Source organism: Anabrus simplex, chromosome 7 (assembly GCF_040414725.1).
Source record: "Anabrus simplex isolate iqAnaSimp1 chromosome 7, ASM4041472v1, whole genome shotgun sequence".
In the NCBI taxonomy this organism is placed as follows: domain Eukaryota; kingdom Metazoa; phylum Arthropoda; class Insecta; order Orthoptera; family Tettigoniidae; genus Anabrus; species Anabrus simplex.
The window spans coordinates 119350057-119368839 of NC_090271.1; the positions used below are offsets into that span (position 1 = coordinate 119350057).

Consider the following 18783-nt stretch of genomic DNA (forward strand, 5'->3'; position numbering starts at 1 on the left):
AGTGGGTAAATCTTTGGAGGGAATGGTCTGGAAGTAGTACATCATGTTAAGCACTTGGCAAGTGAACTACTGGCAAATGCTATATACTGGATGTGGAAATCAGCAGGAGAATACAAATTGGAAGTGCTATGTAAGAATCCTGCTGTGAAATAAAGCTATACCAATGAAGGCTTAAGAAAAAAATAAATGAGAAAGACATATTTCATCCCTAGATCATCATATGGAGCACAGTTTGGCCTGTTATATAAGGAGATGAAAGCTGTATCCAGGCAGCTGAAATGAGGTTTCTGACGAACATGGTTCATTTTTTTTTTTTTTTTTTTTTTGCTAGTTGCTTTGCGTTGCACCGACACAGATAGGTCTTATGGTGACGATGGAAGAGGAAAGAGCTAGGAGTGGGAAGGGAGCAGTCTTGGCCTCAATTAAGGTACAGCCCCAGCATTTGCCTGGTGTGAAAATGGAAAACCACGGAAAATCATTTTCAGGGCTGCTGACAGTGGGGTTCGAACCTACACTCTCCCGAATACTGGATACTGGCCGCACTTAAGCGACTGCAGCTATCGAGCTCGGTGAACATGGGCCAGAAGATGAGAAGGGTCACGTAGCTGTCAACTTGCATTCAGGAGATAATGGGTTCGAACTCCACTGTCGGCAGCCCCGAAGGTGGATTAGTGTGGCTTCCCATTTTCACATCAGCAGATGCCGGGACTATACCTTGTATAAGGCCACGATTACTTCCTTCCCACTCCTAGCCCTTTTCTATTACATTCTCACCATAAGATTTATCTGTGTTGGTGCGACATAAAAAAAAATTGAAGAAGGGCTAAAATAAAAGTTAGGAGATAAGAAAAGCAATTGAAGTGGAGAAGTTGAATGATATGATAGAGAGGAACAGGTTGAGATGGTTTGAACTTACCAAATGGGTGAGCAATGAAAAGATGACAAAACAGAGTTTGGAAATGCAGCTGGAGGTGATGAGAGGTTGAGAAGAACCAAGAACAAGATGGATGGATTTAGTGAAGAACAGCCTTAGAAAACACAACAATGAATGGCTCACAGTACCGAATGAGGAGTGGTGGAATGACCACAAAAGTGAAGAGGAACCTATTAGCCCCAACCTGGAATGAAATAGACAAGAGGAAATGATGACTGAATCTTTGCAAGAATACATTCCTGGACTGATGCTGGATTTTCAATCAGCACAGTAGTAGTTTGCAATTTTCCTCACTGATCTAGTTAGCTATTACATCCATTTAAATATCTCGTACCCACAAGGCTGCTGTCTGCCAGGATTTATACCGACATTTACTCCAGTGTCAATACCTTCAGGCCAATGACCTAGATGTTAGGCCCCTATAAACAACAAGTATCATCAGATAATACCTTCCTCTCTCAACATAAGACAATTCCAGATTAGAAGCAATGCCTTATCATTCACCAGCAATGTGAATTTTCCAAGAGTGCAGGTAAGACTTGTACGACTTTACAGTTTCTGAGTATGACCACCATAACTTCTCATTCAAAGCTCTGAGTGTCTAAACGAAGTAGAACATGCTCAAGAAGTATCACACAATTGCTATAGAGGAATGAAAATTAAACTGGATTAATTGATCAAGTTCTAATATTTGTGAATCACATCAATGACCTACTAAATGAAAAACTGTAGAATGTTGTTTGCTTCTTTAATACTGTTCAGTCTTCATTCATTAAAACACTTTAAGGAAATATGAAAGAGATATTACAGCAGTCCTTTGTGTATGAAGACATAACTAATGCCACGGTCCAACTTCTACATTTCTGTACATGTGTTTCCAAGAGCCTAAAGAAGTTTTCACTTCCAAAGTGATGTGATAATTAGGCAGATAAACTTCTTTCAATACTTTTGCTGATGCAAACAAATGACAAACAACGTTCTTGTCAGATAATGGCTGGAAAAAAAAAAAAAAAAGATTCTTGAAGAGAGTAAAGATTCACTATTCTTGTTCTACTCCTGGATTGTACAGGTGGATGATGATGATGACGATGACTGTATGTCCTCAGTTACTAGATTGCAGACTTTATTAAATGGTGCTATGTAGGCCTGAGTACTAATTTTGATGTTCCAATTTCTGTCAACTAGCAGTGAAGGTTCCTAAGGCCGAGTTCATTTTGTGACGTTGACACAAAATGCATCACCTTGAGACGTATCATTTCTTGGTTAAATGGTCCATACTAAAAATCTATCCTGTCACTAAGGTCTCATATTGCATATCTCAGTGGTGGTTGGTAGTGTGGTGTGTTCTGTATAGATGTCAGCATGACATGTATTACATAGGAAAGCATTCTTTCTGATTATATTTGACACATTTGTGAATTTACTAGAAGGTTTGATGGAAAGCAGCTTGGGTTTATAAAAGGTTATTCCAGCAAGATATAGCAGATATTTTAGATTCAGAAGGTCAAATGGAATGCATCATTATTGTGCATCCAAGGCTTTTGATAGAGTAGATCATGGGAGACTAATGAAAAAATGAGGCTGTTGAGCTAGACAAAAAAGTGACTGAATGGGTGGCTAAACTTCTAGAAAATAGAACCCTGAGAATTTGAGTAGGTGAAGGATTATCTTATCTGGTAATAATAAAGAGAGAGATTCCCAAGGCAGTAGTATTGGACCTTTATGTTTTCTTATGTAAGGTATCATGTATCAATGATATGAGTAAATAATTGGAATAAAAAATGAGGCCTTTTGCAGATGATGTTATACTGTACAGGAAAATAAGGTACAGCAGTGTGAGCAACTGCAAAAAGACCTAGACAATGCTGCGAGATGGACAGCAGACAATGGTATGATGGTAAATGGGGTTGAAAGATCAGAGATGCTTGTAACTGTTTATAAGGTCTGTATCAGGCGTTTGATTGCTGACAGTTTGTTGTTTTGTGGAGAGCTGATATAACTTATCTCTTATGTATGTATGTATGTATGTATGTATGTATGTATGTATGTATGTATGTATGTATGTATGTATGTATGTATGTATGTATGTACTATATGGAAAATATTGAGACATTTTGGATGTCCTGAACGTTATGTGGAATTGGTTCAAGCTCTGCATGATGGCATGTCTGGACAGGTTCTTCATGGTAATTCAGTATCAGATTCTTTCCTAATCACTCATGGATTGAAACAAAGCTGTGTGCTTGCTTCTACACTCTTTGCACTGTACAAACCTGCCATGCTGCATGAATCATCTGCAAACAACTTAAGCATGGAGATTAAATTTCGTTTTGATGGAGGCCTTTTCAATCTGGCAAGACTTCGCTCACAAAGATGTACTCTGGTTACCCGGGTGACAGAACTACAACAGTCAGTCAACTGCTTTAAAACTGCATGTGATCGCTTTGGTCTTGCCATTAATGCGAAAAAAATGAAGGTACTTGCACAACCTGCCCCAGGATTAACACTTGCTGAGTTCAGTATTTCCATCTTAGACACAACACTGGAACAGGTTGATCATTTTTCATATCTTGGAAGTATGTTGTCTAAATGGTGTACCTGTGAACAAGATGCTGATAAAAGAAAAGAATTGGGGCTGCTCATGCAGCATTCGGACGGTTATTGCACAGAGTCTTCAGGAATAACGACTTAAAATTGCATACCAAACTCATGGTGTACAAAGCTGTTGTCATTTCCACGCTGCTGTATGGCTGTGAAACTTGCACACTCTATCGCCGTGATATCAAAAAACTTGAGCGCTTCCACCAACAGAAAATGAGATTCATCTTGAATATGAAGTAGGAGGACTATGTGACCAACACGGCAGTTCTCGACAAAACACAGCTAAATAGCATAGAGGCAACATTCATCGCTCATCAACTGAGATGGTTAGGCCATGTTCACCGCATAGGTGATACCAGGCTTCCCCGCCAAATTCTTTATGGTGAACTTTGCTCCGGCAGTAGACCTCATGGAGCCCCTCTTAAGCATTTTAAGGACCAGCTGAAACACATCATGAAGACAACTGGTATAGATATACAGACATGGGAAGAATGTGCTGTGGACCGCTCACTGTGGTGGAACACTACATCCACTGCTGTCAACTTGTTTGAAAGAGAACACTGCAGTAGTGATGGGACATTCGATTCATTTTACTGAATCGATTCATTTGATTCCGTTCACGTTACTGAATTGATACAGTGATCCGATTCACGGCTCATTGGTCACCGCTCCTACTGCATCTGTGTAGTATGTGCTGGTAAGACAGCAGCAACAACATTCAGTGCTCGCAGCTGCCATCTGGTCTTCATACTATGAACTCCTTTCTTAGAAAAAATGTTAGTTACTCTAATACATCTAAGGTTTCCGGCGACGCAGGGTGGGAAAGGTTAGGATTAGGAAGGTAGCAGCCATGGGCTGAATTAAGGTAGAGTCCCAGCATTTCCTGGTGTGAAAATGGGGAAACTATGGAAAACCATCTTATAGGCTGCCAACGGTGGGATTCGAACCCACCATCTCCCGAATGCAAGCGCATAGCCACGCGATACTAACCACACAACAACTCGCTCAGTCATTTTTGAAAATATGTATTTTTCTATCAGCTGAGGATTTTTTTTAAAATCGTCATATTTTGTATAGGCTACCCGAGATGTACAGTAGCCCGCTGGTTTTCTGATTCAACATACTGTTATTGCGTCTGTCCACATATGATTGAAGTCTTGTGCAACGATGTGACATATGAACTGAGAGAATACTGAGCCGTTCTTCCCAATATAAAACAGGTACTTTGGAGTGGTCATGAGCATGACTCATAGTCATAGGGCAGGCTAGAGTCGAGTTTAATTGTCAAATGTCAACTAAGTTATAATACTAAGATTCATTAAACTAATACATAGTATAACCTAATAGCCTACCTACTTACTAGCTACTTCAGAATTATGTTGTGACTACCTTTTTAACACTGCAAATAAATCTATCTATTATTTAAACCTCCCTGTAAGAAGAGGACAGTGAATGCAAATGGGCATTATTTTCAAATGAGCTGAGCTCGAGAGTCTATTATAGCATACGATTCTTTCAGTGTAGCATGGCTCACTGTATGTCTCGCTGCAGTGAGCCGATAAGGAGCCGTGTGTATCTTGTGTCTCACTGAGCCGCGCTCGTTCACGATTCTTTCGATGTGCCATAGCTCACTGTATGTCTCGCTGCAGCGGAAGCTCGGCTCTCCACGTGTCCAGTGAGCCGATAAGGAGCCGTGTGTATCATGTGTCTCACTGAGCCGCGCTCGTTCACGATTCTTTCGATGTGCCATGATTCACTGTCACGCTGCAGCAGAAGCTCGGTTCCCCGTCAACGTCCAGTGAGTGCGCCACTCAGCACTGTCTGCTGGGAGTAAGCTGAATCGTGTGCCGTGAGCTCGCCGTTCCTGTGAATCGATTCACTCGGACACTTGAATGAATCGGTACACTGCTTCGAATCATACATTCAGTAGCCAACACTACACTGCAGACATCAAGAGGCCAAGCAACAAGCAAGAAAACTCTTAATTACAACCCCGCCCTCCTCCATCCCTTCAGTGTGATTTGTGTGGGCATATGTTTTATGTCAGGATTGGTCTGTTTATGTCACTGTAAACACATCCATAAACTGAGTTGAACTGGTCAATGTATGCAGGAAGAAGTTATATATACTCGGATCGAGTTACAGAGGACAATGTATGTATTCTTCAAAAAGAAAAAAGAAAAAGAGGAGAGATATTTTCAGTTACCAGTACATTTTTGCAATCTCATATATTATTAAAAATCAAAATGTAATAGTTTTTGGTTTATATATAACTTTGTATATAGGCATATATAGATCGTCATTCGGTGGTGGTGGTTTTAACTCATTTCCGAACATTTAACTTCTTACAATAAATTCACTTCTGTCTGTGGATGTACTTTTGATGGTTGAACAGACCAATTCTAGCTTGGATAAGCTTCCACATGGATTGCACAGAATTGTAGGAAGTGGGTGAAGTTGCGCTGCATGGAGTTTTTGTGCTTTTCTCCTGGCCTCTTCACATCTGCGTCATTCCTCTTCAAACAGGTTGACAGCAGAAGGGATGTTCTGGCACCAAATTGTATGGTTTTGAGCAGGCATGTCACAGGTTTGTGGATTGAGACCTGTCATCTTCATAGTGTGTTTAAGCTGGTCCTTGTTGCACCTCGTGGGGACTGCACGAGGTCTTGTCCCAGAATAAAGTTCACCGTACAGGATTTGGCGTGGAAATCTGGTACACTCATCTGATAGACATGGCCAATCCATCTAAGCTGATGACCAATGATTGACGATTCTATGTTCTTGGCATCCACTTTCTCAAAAACAGCAATGTTGGTTGACATGGTCTTCCCTTTTGATCCTAAGGATGGACTGAAGTTTTTGCTGGTGGAAACGCTCAAGCTTTTTCAAGTCACATTGGTAAAGGGTCCAAGTTTCACAACCATACAGCAATGTTGTGATGGCAACAGCGTGGTACACCACGAGTTTCGTCTTCACGGTCAGGTCTTTATTCTGCATGGGCAGCACCAATTATTTTCTATACATCTTCCTTATAGTTACAGGGCACAGATAGGATACTACCCAAGTATGAAAAGTGGTCTACCTGCTCCAGTGGAGTATCTGAGATGGAGATGTTGATATGTGGAAGGATTGTGCCTGGTGAAGGTTGTGCTTGGTCTTTTGAATATTAATGGTGAGACTAAAAGATCACATGCACTCTTGTAGCAGTTTTTGGATTATGTGTAACTTTATATTGAACCCATAATTCTACAAGGGTTCAATATATAGGCATATATATTGATGAATCAATGAGATTATACACTACTTAATTATTTTCAAATCTTATTTTTGTAGAAATGCAATTGAGGAAGATGAAGAACTACCAAGGAATATTATGGATCATTTTAAATTCTATCTCCAGTAGTCATCATTGCTTATCTCCACCTGATAAGAAGTTCTCTGTCTCCTTACTGGTATTGATATGATTGATTCCAAAAGATCATTTGAAAACAATTATCCTCAAGATACTGCTAAAATTCCATATTGCTCTAAATCCTGCTATATGGTGAGAGAATAAAATAATGGAGGACTTCAGTTTCAACACGCTTCTAAACAGTAACCCATGTTCCAGATCTTCTGTCATGTCTAAGTTTTATGTTAAAAATAGCTGAATAGCTAAGGACCTCCAGAAATTAATAACTATGTAATACCTTCAAGTTCTAGAAAGATAGCAGACTGTTTACTTATTGTCTTTTACAATACAGGAAGTGATTACCTTTCCGTCATCATCCTTGACTTGGATACGACGACCTTCTGCCGAGATGACTTGTGCCCCAATAGCAACATCAAACTCTCTGCCTGAGATGGGTTCAATCCAGATGTAATCACCCTGTAAAATGAAAAAAAAAAAAAAAAAAAAACAGGAACTCATTATATGATGCACTTCACAACAGTCTGTAGAATACATGTTTAATATTGACTACACACTAAGAAAGTAACAGACACTAGAGAGAACTACACAGAAACATTGACTGGCAGACTGTCAGGCTGATGAATGTGGGCAGCAAGCAGGTGAATCATCTCCCATTGTCCATGACCTTGGAAAAAAATATAACCTCCATCCCTTCCTCACAGTACAAGTCAGAAGTGCGATTACTATCTGATGGTACAAACCTGCATGAAGCCCTGAGTTTGGCAGGCAAAATAGAGGAAGGAAGGTAGTGGAGGGTTTAACTACTGCTGAGCTATTGCGAGTGAAATGAATCCTTGTCACATCAATATAGTCCCCAGGAGTTGATGTGAACACTTACGTAGAAACTAGCGAAGTAAACGTTCCTCCCCTCTTACTCACACTGCAGCTCATTGGATTCGCCCGCAAATAGAACTCATTTAGTGGGCAGTTAAGGTTTTGTGCCATCAGATGGTAAATGCACTTCTACATGCTGCTGCGTCAGTCCACACTACTTACCGTGGCGCTGTACCGATCGGTTAGCTGCGTTAAATATTATTCTCTGTGTATTTCTGCTAAGTAATTTTTAAAGAAATTGAAGGAAAGAATAAGGTGATTAAGCAACAAGTTTTGTATGCATTGCTTTTTATAATTCCTAGTTTTAAGTGGCAAAAATGGAATAAAAATTTAATTTTTTGTCAACAAAAATTGTTCCCACTGAATTTTTTTTTTGTTTTTTTACAAGCTGCTTTACGTTGCACCGATACAGATAGGTCTTTTGGCAATGATGGGATAGAAAAGGGCTAGGAGTTCGAAGGAAGTGGCCATGGCTGTAATTAAGGTACATCCCTAGCATTTGTCTAGTGTGAAAAGGGAAAACCATGGAAAACCATCTTCAGGGCTGCCGACAGTGGGGCTCAAACGCACTGTTTCCTGGATGGAAGCTCACAGCTGCGCGCCCCTAGCCACATAAAATTTATTATTAACAGTCCTTCAGTTAGTGGTTACTTATGGTGCTGAGATATTGGTATTAAAAGAAAGCATGTGAGAGAAGATTAATAATGACTTGGGAGAGAGAAGTTCTTTAAAAAATATATCAAATAAAATATAGGATGAATCAGAAGCTTGTAGACCTGTATGAGGAAGCAGATTTATTGTCTGTGGTGAAGCCAGCAAGAGTTTGTTGGCTGGAATATGTATCACACAGATGCCACTATGGAGCTGAAGAAATTCTGGAGAGTTATCCTGGTGGAAGGAGATACAGGGGCAGACCAAAAAAGTGATGGCTTTATGATTTGTGGAGGAGGATCCTCAAGCAGTAGGGGCAAGGAGATGGATGACCAAATCTCAATATAGAATTCAATGAAAGGCAGCAATTGCAAAAACCAAAGTTCTGCAAGGAGTAAGTATCGTATATCAGCCTAGGAATGAAATACAAGGAAACTTTTCACTTTGTTCGTATGTTAAATAATGAAGCCCTATTGTTTCAAGGAAGCAACACTAAACACAAATTAAATATAATTTTTCATTTTACTGAACATGCAAAATGAATAAATCATTTAATAGGAAAGGGGCAATATCCTCTGTGTGATCAAGTAAACAAGTACCGAGCTCGATAGCTGCAGTCGCTTAAGTGCGGCCAGTATCCAGTATTCGGGAGATAGTAGGCTCGAACCCCACTGTCGGCAGCCCTGAAAATGGTTTTCCGTGGTTTCCCATTTGCACACCAGGCGAATGCTGGGGCTGTACCTTAATTAAGGCCACGGCCGCTTCCTTCCCACTCCTAGCCATTTCCTGTCCCATCGTCGCCATAAGACCTATCCGTGTCGGTGCGACGTAAAGCAACTAGCAAAACAAAAAAAAGTAAACAAGTATTTTATATTTTTAATGTCACACTAACTCCTTAACGTTTTTGGAAACATTAGCAAAAAGGAAAGCCCAAGACAGGGAAGGGTAGTGGTCATAGTCTTAATGTACACCCCTGGCATTTACCTAATATAAAATTGGAAATACATGGAAAATCAGCCTTAGGATAACAACAATGTAGCATCTCTTGAATGCTGACTTATAGCCACATTTGAATCTCCATCCATTTTGCTACCCAGAGATAACACCACTTTGTCATAATGGCCACTTCTTGAGAGTCACATTTTCCGAACATGTAATATACAAAATTAGAAATGACTTTGTTTATACCAAGATGCTTTTATAATTCTTATTTAACTGCATCTTTTTATGGTTGGGAGGGTTTTTATTCAAGATCCAATGGTATTCAACTTCTCAATTCGTTCTTCTTCAAAAGAAAAAAGTTATAAAAATCCTTTCTGAATATAGCCTATGTATTGGATCAAGAAATATTTTAAAGGAGGCAGATGAAGTTTTCTAGTTGGTTAGTAAAATATTCAGTGAAGCAGGAACAAGAATGATGAAGTATCGTCAATCCAAGCAAGGAAATATTTTTGAGAAAAGATAAATCTTAGATGATGATGATGATGCTGATGCTGATGCTGCTTGTTGTTTAAAGGGGCCTAACATCTAAGGCCATCGGCCCAGATAAATCTTATCTTCACCTCATTGATATATGCATTATAAGGTAATAAATCTCTGGAGGGCCGGGATGAGTGGCTCAGATGGTTGAGACGCTGGCCTTCTGACCCCAACTTGGCAGGTTAGATCCTGGTTCAGTCCGGTGGTATTTGAAGGTGTTCTAATGCGTCAGCCTTGTCGGTAGATCTACGGGCACGTAAAAGAAGAGCTACGGGATTAAACTACGGCACCTCGGCGTCTTCGAAACCGTGAAAGTAGTGGGACGTAAAGCCATTATTATTATTATTATTATTATTATTATTATTATTATTATTATTATTATTATTATTATTATTATTATTATTATTATTATTAATCTTTCGACGGTTATAAAAATGTTTCCAGGTTCAACTGAGTCAGGAATGGAATGAATAAAGCCCCCATTTAGTAGCGAGGATAGTAACTGTGCCAGCTGCCGAAGCCTGTCACACTCCTCTGACGCAATGATTAATGACAAAGAAGAAATGAAGTGGTATTGGAGACTGTTGCTGGAATTAAAGATGACAGGGAAAACCGGAGTACCCGGAGAAAAACCCGCCCCGTCTCCGCTTTGTCCATCACAAAGCTCACATGGAGTGACCGGGATTTGAACCATGGAACCCAGCAGTGAGAGGCCAGCGCGCTACCATCTGAGCCACGAAGGTTTTTTTAAACAGTTTGAAACTATAAAGAAATTAAAAATTCCACTGCAGATAAAGAATAAAATCTGTAAATTGTGACACTGTATGTATGTTTAGTCATTAGCCCGAAGGCTGATTGGATCCTCAACAGCTCCGCCATCAGCTGTCATAGATGACCTAGGCATCACCGAAGAGGCGTACTAGCCGCTGCTTTCCTCACTGAGCCAGAAGTTGCTATTACATATCAGTCTGCCAAGCCCACTGAAATGCAAGCACCAACCGACCCTATGAGCAATACTTTCACACCATACATAGCAGGGACTGGCTGCATAAGGAATGGCATTACTAGCATCGCTCATACCTCAGTCACCTTCATATTGTCAAAGCCAAGGATAAGACAGAGACAGATCAATGAAAGTAACAAAATTGCTCTAGCCCATACCAGATGAGACAGTGCACTGTAAACACTAGGTCCCGCCAGCAAAGGCACATTGTGACATTACAGAAGAATTATTGTGAGATAGATAAAATATGAGATCACATATAAAGAGACACTGAATCAAGTTTGCGAATACAGAACCCTGTTATGAAATCTAACAGTTTGATGGATCGTATCTTGAGATATTCAGATTTTTTTTTTTTTTTTTTTTTTTGCCTTTTGGAGAGGAAATGTATGGGATAAAAATAAAAGAGGAGACGAAGCATGAATATGAAAAGCAGATCTGAGTAGATTTACACTTATCAAAGTATACACAGAAATAAGGTGGAATTTTCTTTTCCACTAAAAATAATTATTTGTTTGCTAACTGGTTTCAGCTATCTTAGAGCAGATCCTCGGGCTGGCGACGGAGCAGATGACCTAATAGCTGAAACCGCTTACCAAATAAATAGTACTTAGTGGAAATGACAATTTCACCTTGTTTCAGTGTATAGCCTACTTTGATATCATGGTTTTCTACAGGATCATTAACGATGAACGGATTGTGGATGTACTCTTCCCGAGATAAAAAGTGATCGTCTGAATATTTCTACATGACCAAGTAAAAGCATGACCAAAATGAAAAAGAAAATCATCGCAGAGATTTCTTCATTAGACTGTTATGCTCTGCAGAGTTCAGTTTTCAGGCCCCTGTGAATTAACCTGTATATCTCCACAACCTTGTATTTACAAGTAAGTTTCACTTAGTTCCACACAAGTTTCGTTGTAATTATTACAAATCTAGTCTAACGATCGGCGCCTACTTTTCTGACCCTCCATGCCGAGTCCATTATTCTCCTAGATGACCTATCCTCAACAATAATTCGCCTTGCAAGATTCTATCACTAAAGCTGTTTTAAACGCCCAGCATCAGTCACTCTGCTCGTTGCTACCTTAGCTTTTATCTCCTCATTCTAATTACCTTACAGACATTGAAGTATGAGGAAATAATTTGAAGTGCACGGACCTAATTATAATTTTATTTATAACGATATAATTTTCCGACAAAAGTAGTGTTAGAAAAATGTTGGGAATTTTGGTCGGGGAAGACTTAGAAGTAAGGAGACTAGCAGCTTGACTAAGCAGAATGTTTCGAGCTGTAAGTGGAGAGATGGCTTGGGTTGACACTGGTAGACGAATAATCTTTAGTGGAGTTTCTAAAAATAGGAAAGATTATAAAGTGATGATGAAGAAGGAATTCAAGGTCAAATTGGGGCAAATAATAGGAAGAGGACGTATCAAGGGATATGTTTGATACATTTTCGACTTCATTGAAATCATTTAAGAAAATATTGATTGATTGATTGATTGATTGATTGATTGATTGATTGTAATTGATTTATTGATTGATTCCTCTGGTTTGGGGACTTGGATTTGTGTGCATCTTAATACCCTTCTCTTCATTTACACACAACACAGTAGGCTACACTACCAATCACCACAGAAACATGCAATAGTGAGTACCTACATTTCTTCACATAGGGCTGGCGCCGGGAAGGGTATCCGGCCGTAAAAAGGGACCAAATCCACATCAAGTGCCCACCCAAGAAATTGAGAAATAAGGCCAGGAAGAAGAATATCAAACAGATCTCACGACACAAACACGATGACTGACTAGACTGGGCTATAACATGTTAGTGTCTACCTGGCAAACAAGTTAATGTTCTCGCTTATATATTAATCTTTCTTCACGTTATCACAGTTATTTCTGGGGTCGCTGGAGCTACCAAGGCTCGTTTTGGTTTCAACCGGGGGTTCAAGTCCAGATGCTTTTTCTGACTCCACGTTATTTTTGAGATGAAAATCTCAAGCCAAGATTGATTGGGATTTGAACCTTAGTGTCCCGGGTGGGAAGCAATCAACTAAGCCGCTGAGCTAATTATGCCCCCCTCCCCCCCATGTATTTGAAATAACGCGGAGGTTTGCATAAAACTAGATAGCAAGGGGCGGGTGGGCCACCCCGTATTTTATCACTAGTGTCTGCATAGTCATTAAGTAGTCCTTAAGTACAGGTGAAAAGTACTGTAGCTGTACTTGGGATTTTTACAAGCAACGACTGCATGTTGTCTTACCGTTGGAGTCTGAAAGGAATGTGAAACTTTCCGTGTTCAGAGTTTAAATCGCTACAGTGTGTACTAGGAAATCAGTTGCTCTTTGTCAGTGGATATGCCACAAACAAGTAAAGCGAAGCGCGGAAAAGTTATTCGCAGCAGGTCTCGCAATTTCATAAAAATGTGTGATGATGAGGCTAGATCAAAATAGTTGAATACTTATGACTAATTGTGCAATAGAGTAAAATCATATATTTGATCTGGAGAGAATTACAACTTTCGAATTTAAAATCTTCCATGTTAGTTTTTAGTGTATTTACGTTTAGGTTAGGAAGCCCCACCTCCACCACCAAAATAAGTGTCTTGCTACGTCGTTATTTGCGGTTGCTCGAGTAGATTAGAGCCTAAGTACTGAGCGAGTTGGCCGTGCAGTTGGGGGCGCGGAGCTGTGAGCCTGCATTCGGGAGATAGTGGGTTCGAACCCCAATGTCGGCAGCCTTGAAGATGGTTTTCCGTGGTTCCCCATTTTCACACCACGGCCGCTTTCTTCTCACTCGTAGTCCTTTCCTGTCCCATCTTCGCCTTAAAACCTATCTGTGTCGGTGCGACGTAAAGCCATTTGTAAATAAGAAAGCCTAAGTGTTCTGTTTTACCTCTCCAAGACTTGCGAGTTTCATCACTGGACCAGGAGCGACCGTCGTGTTTAGGATTATTAGAATCTTAAATTCACCCTCAACGTTCTGAAGTCCGTCACGGGAGGGAGTTAGGACCCTAAAAATCACTTCCACATTTACCAAAGCTGGTACCAGTACTTCACTCCTGGTGACAGGATGATTTCACAAGGCACAATACACTAAAAAGCCTATTTAGGGAAACGACAAACTTGCATCAGAAGAAACGAGTACTATTTACTAAAGGCTAAGAATGGCTCAACATTGGATAGGCTATAAAGAACGGCCCGAAACATTATCTATCCTGGAAGGAAAAAATGAAAATGTGATCCGAGTTCAAATGGCATTAAGGAAGAAACACAAGTTATTGTCAAATCCACCGATGATGATGATGAAGATGACGCACTATGCTCTATTTGTAGAAAGGAGTTTTCTCAGGACAAGCATGGAAAGAAATGGGTTTAGTGCACCAAATGCTTTAAATGGTATCATAAAATGTGTTTGTCTTCACAAACAACCAAGAAATTTCTGTGCGATTTCCGTTTTCATTGATAGTTAACTATGCGCTGTGTATTTTTGTTCTTTTTACAATTTGTTTTACGTCGCACCGATACAGGTAGGCCTTATGGTGACGATGGGATAGGAAAGGAATGGGAAGGAAGCGGCCGTGGCTTTAATTAAGGTACAGCCCCAGCATTTTCCCGGTGTGAAAATTGGAGACCACAGAAAACAATCTTTAGGGCAGCCGACAGTGGGGTTCGAACCCATTACCTCCCGGATGCAAGCTCACAACTGTGCGCCCCTAACCGCAGGGCCAATTCACCCGGTATATATACTGTATAAAACTGATGGCTACTATACCTCTGGAAATGTGTTAAATGCAAATCAATTTAGCTTCTGAAGTTGTTTTTAAGAGTTCCAACTTCAAATAATACGTTCATTGTAAATTAAAAGGGGGGATGACATTTTGAAATGAACAACTGAGTAGTAATAGTTACTTTCGTTCTTGTTTATTCAGCGTCAAGGATGCTTCATTTTATTCAGTTACAATATGAGTATCTATTCGTATGGAGTAGAGTAGCTAAGTTAAAATGATTTTTATGGTATTTTTATCTCTAAACCAATGTTCAAAATCACATATTTTGCTTAACGGGACGATATCTGAGCACCTACCTAATACAAAACTGCAGACGTTGAGAACAAGCAGGAGAACCATAAAAGCGAGAAGTAAATATCCGGATATTTAAGAACGTAACCCAGGACGTCAGTGTTCCATAAATTAGTACGTCGTTTTTGCACGTAGTTGTTACAGAGATACTTAACCTCTAATTACGTCACCATGTGTCTCCTGATGGGATTCTCTTCATGCGGAACAGACAACACACCCTGACGATGTCCCTTTCTTTACAAATATAAATCATTCTGATTAAGAAGAATGACTTCTAGAGAACCCAGTAGTTACACCTCTGAAACAACTTACTCATGAATATGAATTATCACCTCTTCTTCAATATGGCGAGACTTTGAGAGGAAGGTCTCAAAGAGTTCTACCACCACCACCACCACCACTTTTCGGAATATGGTTGACTGATCATTTTGATATTTTTATTTCATGTAGTGATGTTGATTTATTTTCATTCTTTTCTAAAGGGGAAACATGTTACATATTGTTACACATGTACTTCATCTTCAGTTACTTCAGCATGAGAAGTCTTTGTAACAATGTGCAAGATAGCGAAATACAAGACTGGTTTGATTTGATAACGCTCCTCCTCAACTAAATCTCTAGGTCTACGGTGTTTATGGTTTTCCAACTTATCACAACCGTCACGACTCTTCTCCTCGATTTAATAATAATAATAATAATAATAATAATAATAATAATAATAATAATAATAATAATAATAATAATAATAATATAGGAAAACAGAAAGGATTTCCGACACAATAAGGAAAAGGAGAATTGACTTCTATGGCCACATCTTAAGAATGGACCCAAAAAGGATAACTAAAAGAATCTTCGACTACTTCCGTTATAAGAAAACCAAGCCGAACTGGTTTAAGGAAACTGAGAAGGATGTTCGAGAGTTCCAAATTACAGCAGAGATGCTTGTAGATGGATCTGCGAAGAAAATAACCAAAGATAAAATAAAGAGGTTTCAGGACAGTGTGAAGCCCAAACGACTATACAGAATTTCTGAAGAAGAGAGGAAGACAAGATCTGAAAGGTTGAAAAAGTACTGAGAGGACAGGAAAACACGACTCACTAACCACTGATAGATTTATCGTACCCCAAAGAGGGTGAAACTGACAACAAGAAGAATATTATTTGTTTCACATCCCATTAACTACTTTTACGATTTTCGGAGACGCCGAGGTGTCAGAATTTTGTCCCGCAGGAGTTCCTTCACGTGCCAGTAAATCTACCGACACGAGGCTGACGTATTTCAAATACCACCGGACTGAGCCAGATTCGAACTTGCCAAGTTGGGGTCAGAAGGCCAGCGCCTCAACATCCCATCTGAGCCACTCAGCCCGGCTCTTGCTTTCAACAGCTAACATTTTGTATATATGCATAATTTCCTAATCACTGTCAGATGTAATGGGCTTCCGTGGCTCAGGTGGCAGCGTGTCGGCCTCTCACCGCTGGGTTCAGTGGTTCAAATCCCGGTCGCTCCATGTGAGTTTGTGCTGGACGAAATGGAGGCGGGACAGTTTTTTTTCGGGTACTCTGGTTTTCCCTGTCATATTTCATTTCAGCAACACTCTCCAATATCATTTCATTTCATCTGTCATTCATTAATCATTGCCTCAGAGGAGTGCGACAATTCCTATACTCGCCACCGGGCGAGTTGGCCGTGCGGTTAGGAGCGCGCAGCTGTGAACTTGCATCCGGGAGATAGTGGGTTCGAATCCCACTGTCGGCAGCCCTGAAGATGGGTTTTCCGTGGTTTCCGATTTTCACACCAGGCCAATGCTGGGGCTGTACCTTAATTAAGGCCACGGCTGATTCCTTCCCATTCCGAAGCCTTTCCTCTCCTACTGTCGCCATAAGACCTATCTGTGTTGGTGCGACGTAAAGCAAATAGCAAAAAGACCTATCCTCACCGCTAGATGGGGGCTACAGTCATTCCATTCCTGACCTGGTCGAATGACTGGAAACAGGCTGTCAGATGTAATAAGTTTTGACACAAATATGTCTTCGAGCTCTGGGTCATCCGAAAATTGTGTACCGAAATACAGTAGAACCTCTGTTAACTGAAACAACAGCGGGGGAGGGGGCTTCGGATAATCGAAATTTCGGATAATAATTAAATGCAATTTCTAGAGGTTAATTAATCGTTCCTGAAGGTTTAGATAAAAGTAAATGAAGAATAGGCTACATAGACAAAATATTTTAATACTGGAGTCACGAACTAGTCAACTGTATTTACAAAACAATGTTCGATAGTGCATATACTGTAAATGTACAACAGACCCTACTAATTTTTCCTGAAAAGGTCTTCTCCTATTTTGGTTTTTCCTTCCCCTATTGTTTGCTAGGCGCTATGTCATGCCACCGTTTCATTAGCAGAGCGTCAAAATAACAAATTATGTTTCAGTTCGTTTTTGTATTTTTTTCTGATCGTTTCGGTTAAACGGTATTTCGGTTAAAAGTGTTTCGGGTAACGGAGGTTCCACTGTAGTGACACGTAACAAAATGTGTAACACGATGTTACCTAGCAACAGTACCCTGAGAGCTGCCCAGACAGTGGATCTGTATGTCATGAGGTAAATATTCGGCATCTCGAACAGTCATTTCGGACGGTTTCCTAGCCATGTAACAGCGCTGTTGCTTTTCTAATTTCGAAGAGACAGTTTACGTACAAAGTAAATGTGATTAAGATTTAATGACAAATGATGTAATCAAACAATACAGTTTGTTTTGAGTTGGATGGTTAAATCTGATTCTTATGGAAGTAAATACCAGGTGGGAATTTGGTTAGGAAAGAAAGCAAATACCTTAGAATGGCTCGGTAAACATGCGAGGATGTTGAAAGGTTAACGACCATCGCCTTCACCAAGGCAGGAAGCTGACGGGATGTGATTATAAGAACAGAAGGACAATGGAGAGCAAACAAATCACAACCAAAAATGGAACAAGAGAATAATATGAATCGCTAACTGCAGAAATGCAACAAGTCCACAAATCCTGATTTTACAGGAATGACAAAAAACTGTTTTGACACTTTATTTTCAAACTCATGTTTTTCAATTTTTTTTAATAGTTATTCAACAGTTAGCATGGTTCTAAAGGATATATGCATAATTTGTTAAGCATTTGTTTATAAGTGTAAATATTGTTTTTAAAACTTGGACATGACCCCTTTTTGTAGTAAATGAGGTTTAAAAATGAAAAAAAAAACCACTTTCTAAAATCTTGAAAAATGCTTTATTTATGCAACACTATTGTCATAATGCTATTTTGTTGTTTTAATATCATAATAACTGATGTACATTACTACTTAAGAGCTTCAATTATTCAGCTGGTTGATCATCTTGAATGGATACAGTAGTTACAGGCCATCACGTTATGTCATTCCAAAATCGGAGCTTTTCATCCGGCATATAAACCAAAGTTTTATTTATATCCTCAATTTTTGAGTGGTTGATGTGTAATACAGCTGAATAGGCTTTATTATTTGGTAGTTCCAAGCCCTTTACAGTGTTTTGTAAGTCAAAAGTATCACTTGTCAATCCAGAAATATGAACACTGCATTCAATCTCCCCGACATCTCAGAAGAAACTGACATCTCGCGGTATTTTGAAATTGAAAATGTTATTTTGTTAGGTTTTACTACATGTTTCCCATAAGAGTCATTGCTTAAGCATGTTCTCTTTTAAAACTTAGGCCGCCAAGCCCCATAGTCAATG

General features: G+C 39.7%; 1 protein-coding gene across 2 annotated transcripts in view; it reads right to left on the minus strand.

Annotated features, from left to right (window-relative positions):
- The window catches only part of ck (myosin-VIIa ck), a 399120-nt gene that overhangs the window by 155461 nt on the left and 224876 nt on the right, over positions 1-18783 (minus strand). For both annotated transcript variants that reach the window (XM_067151286.2, XM_067151287.2), the window contains exon 3: positions 7290-7403. In XM_067151286.2, coding sequence (XP_067007387.2) covers positions 7290-7403 — 114 coding nt within the window. The remainder of the gene's footprint in view (positions 1-7289; positions 7404-18783) is intronic.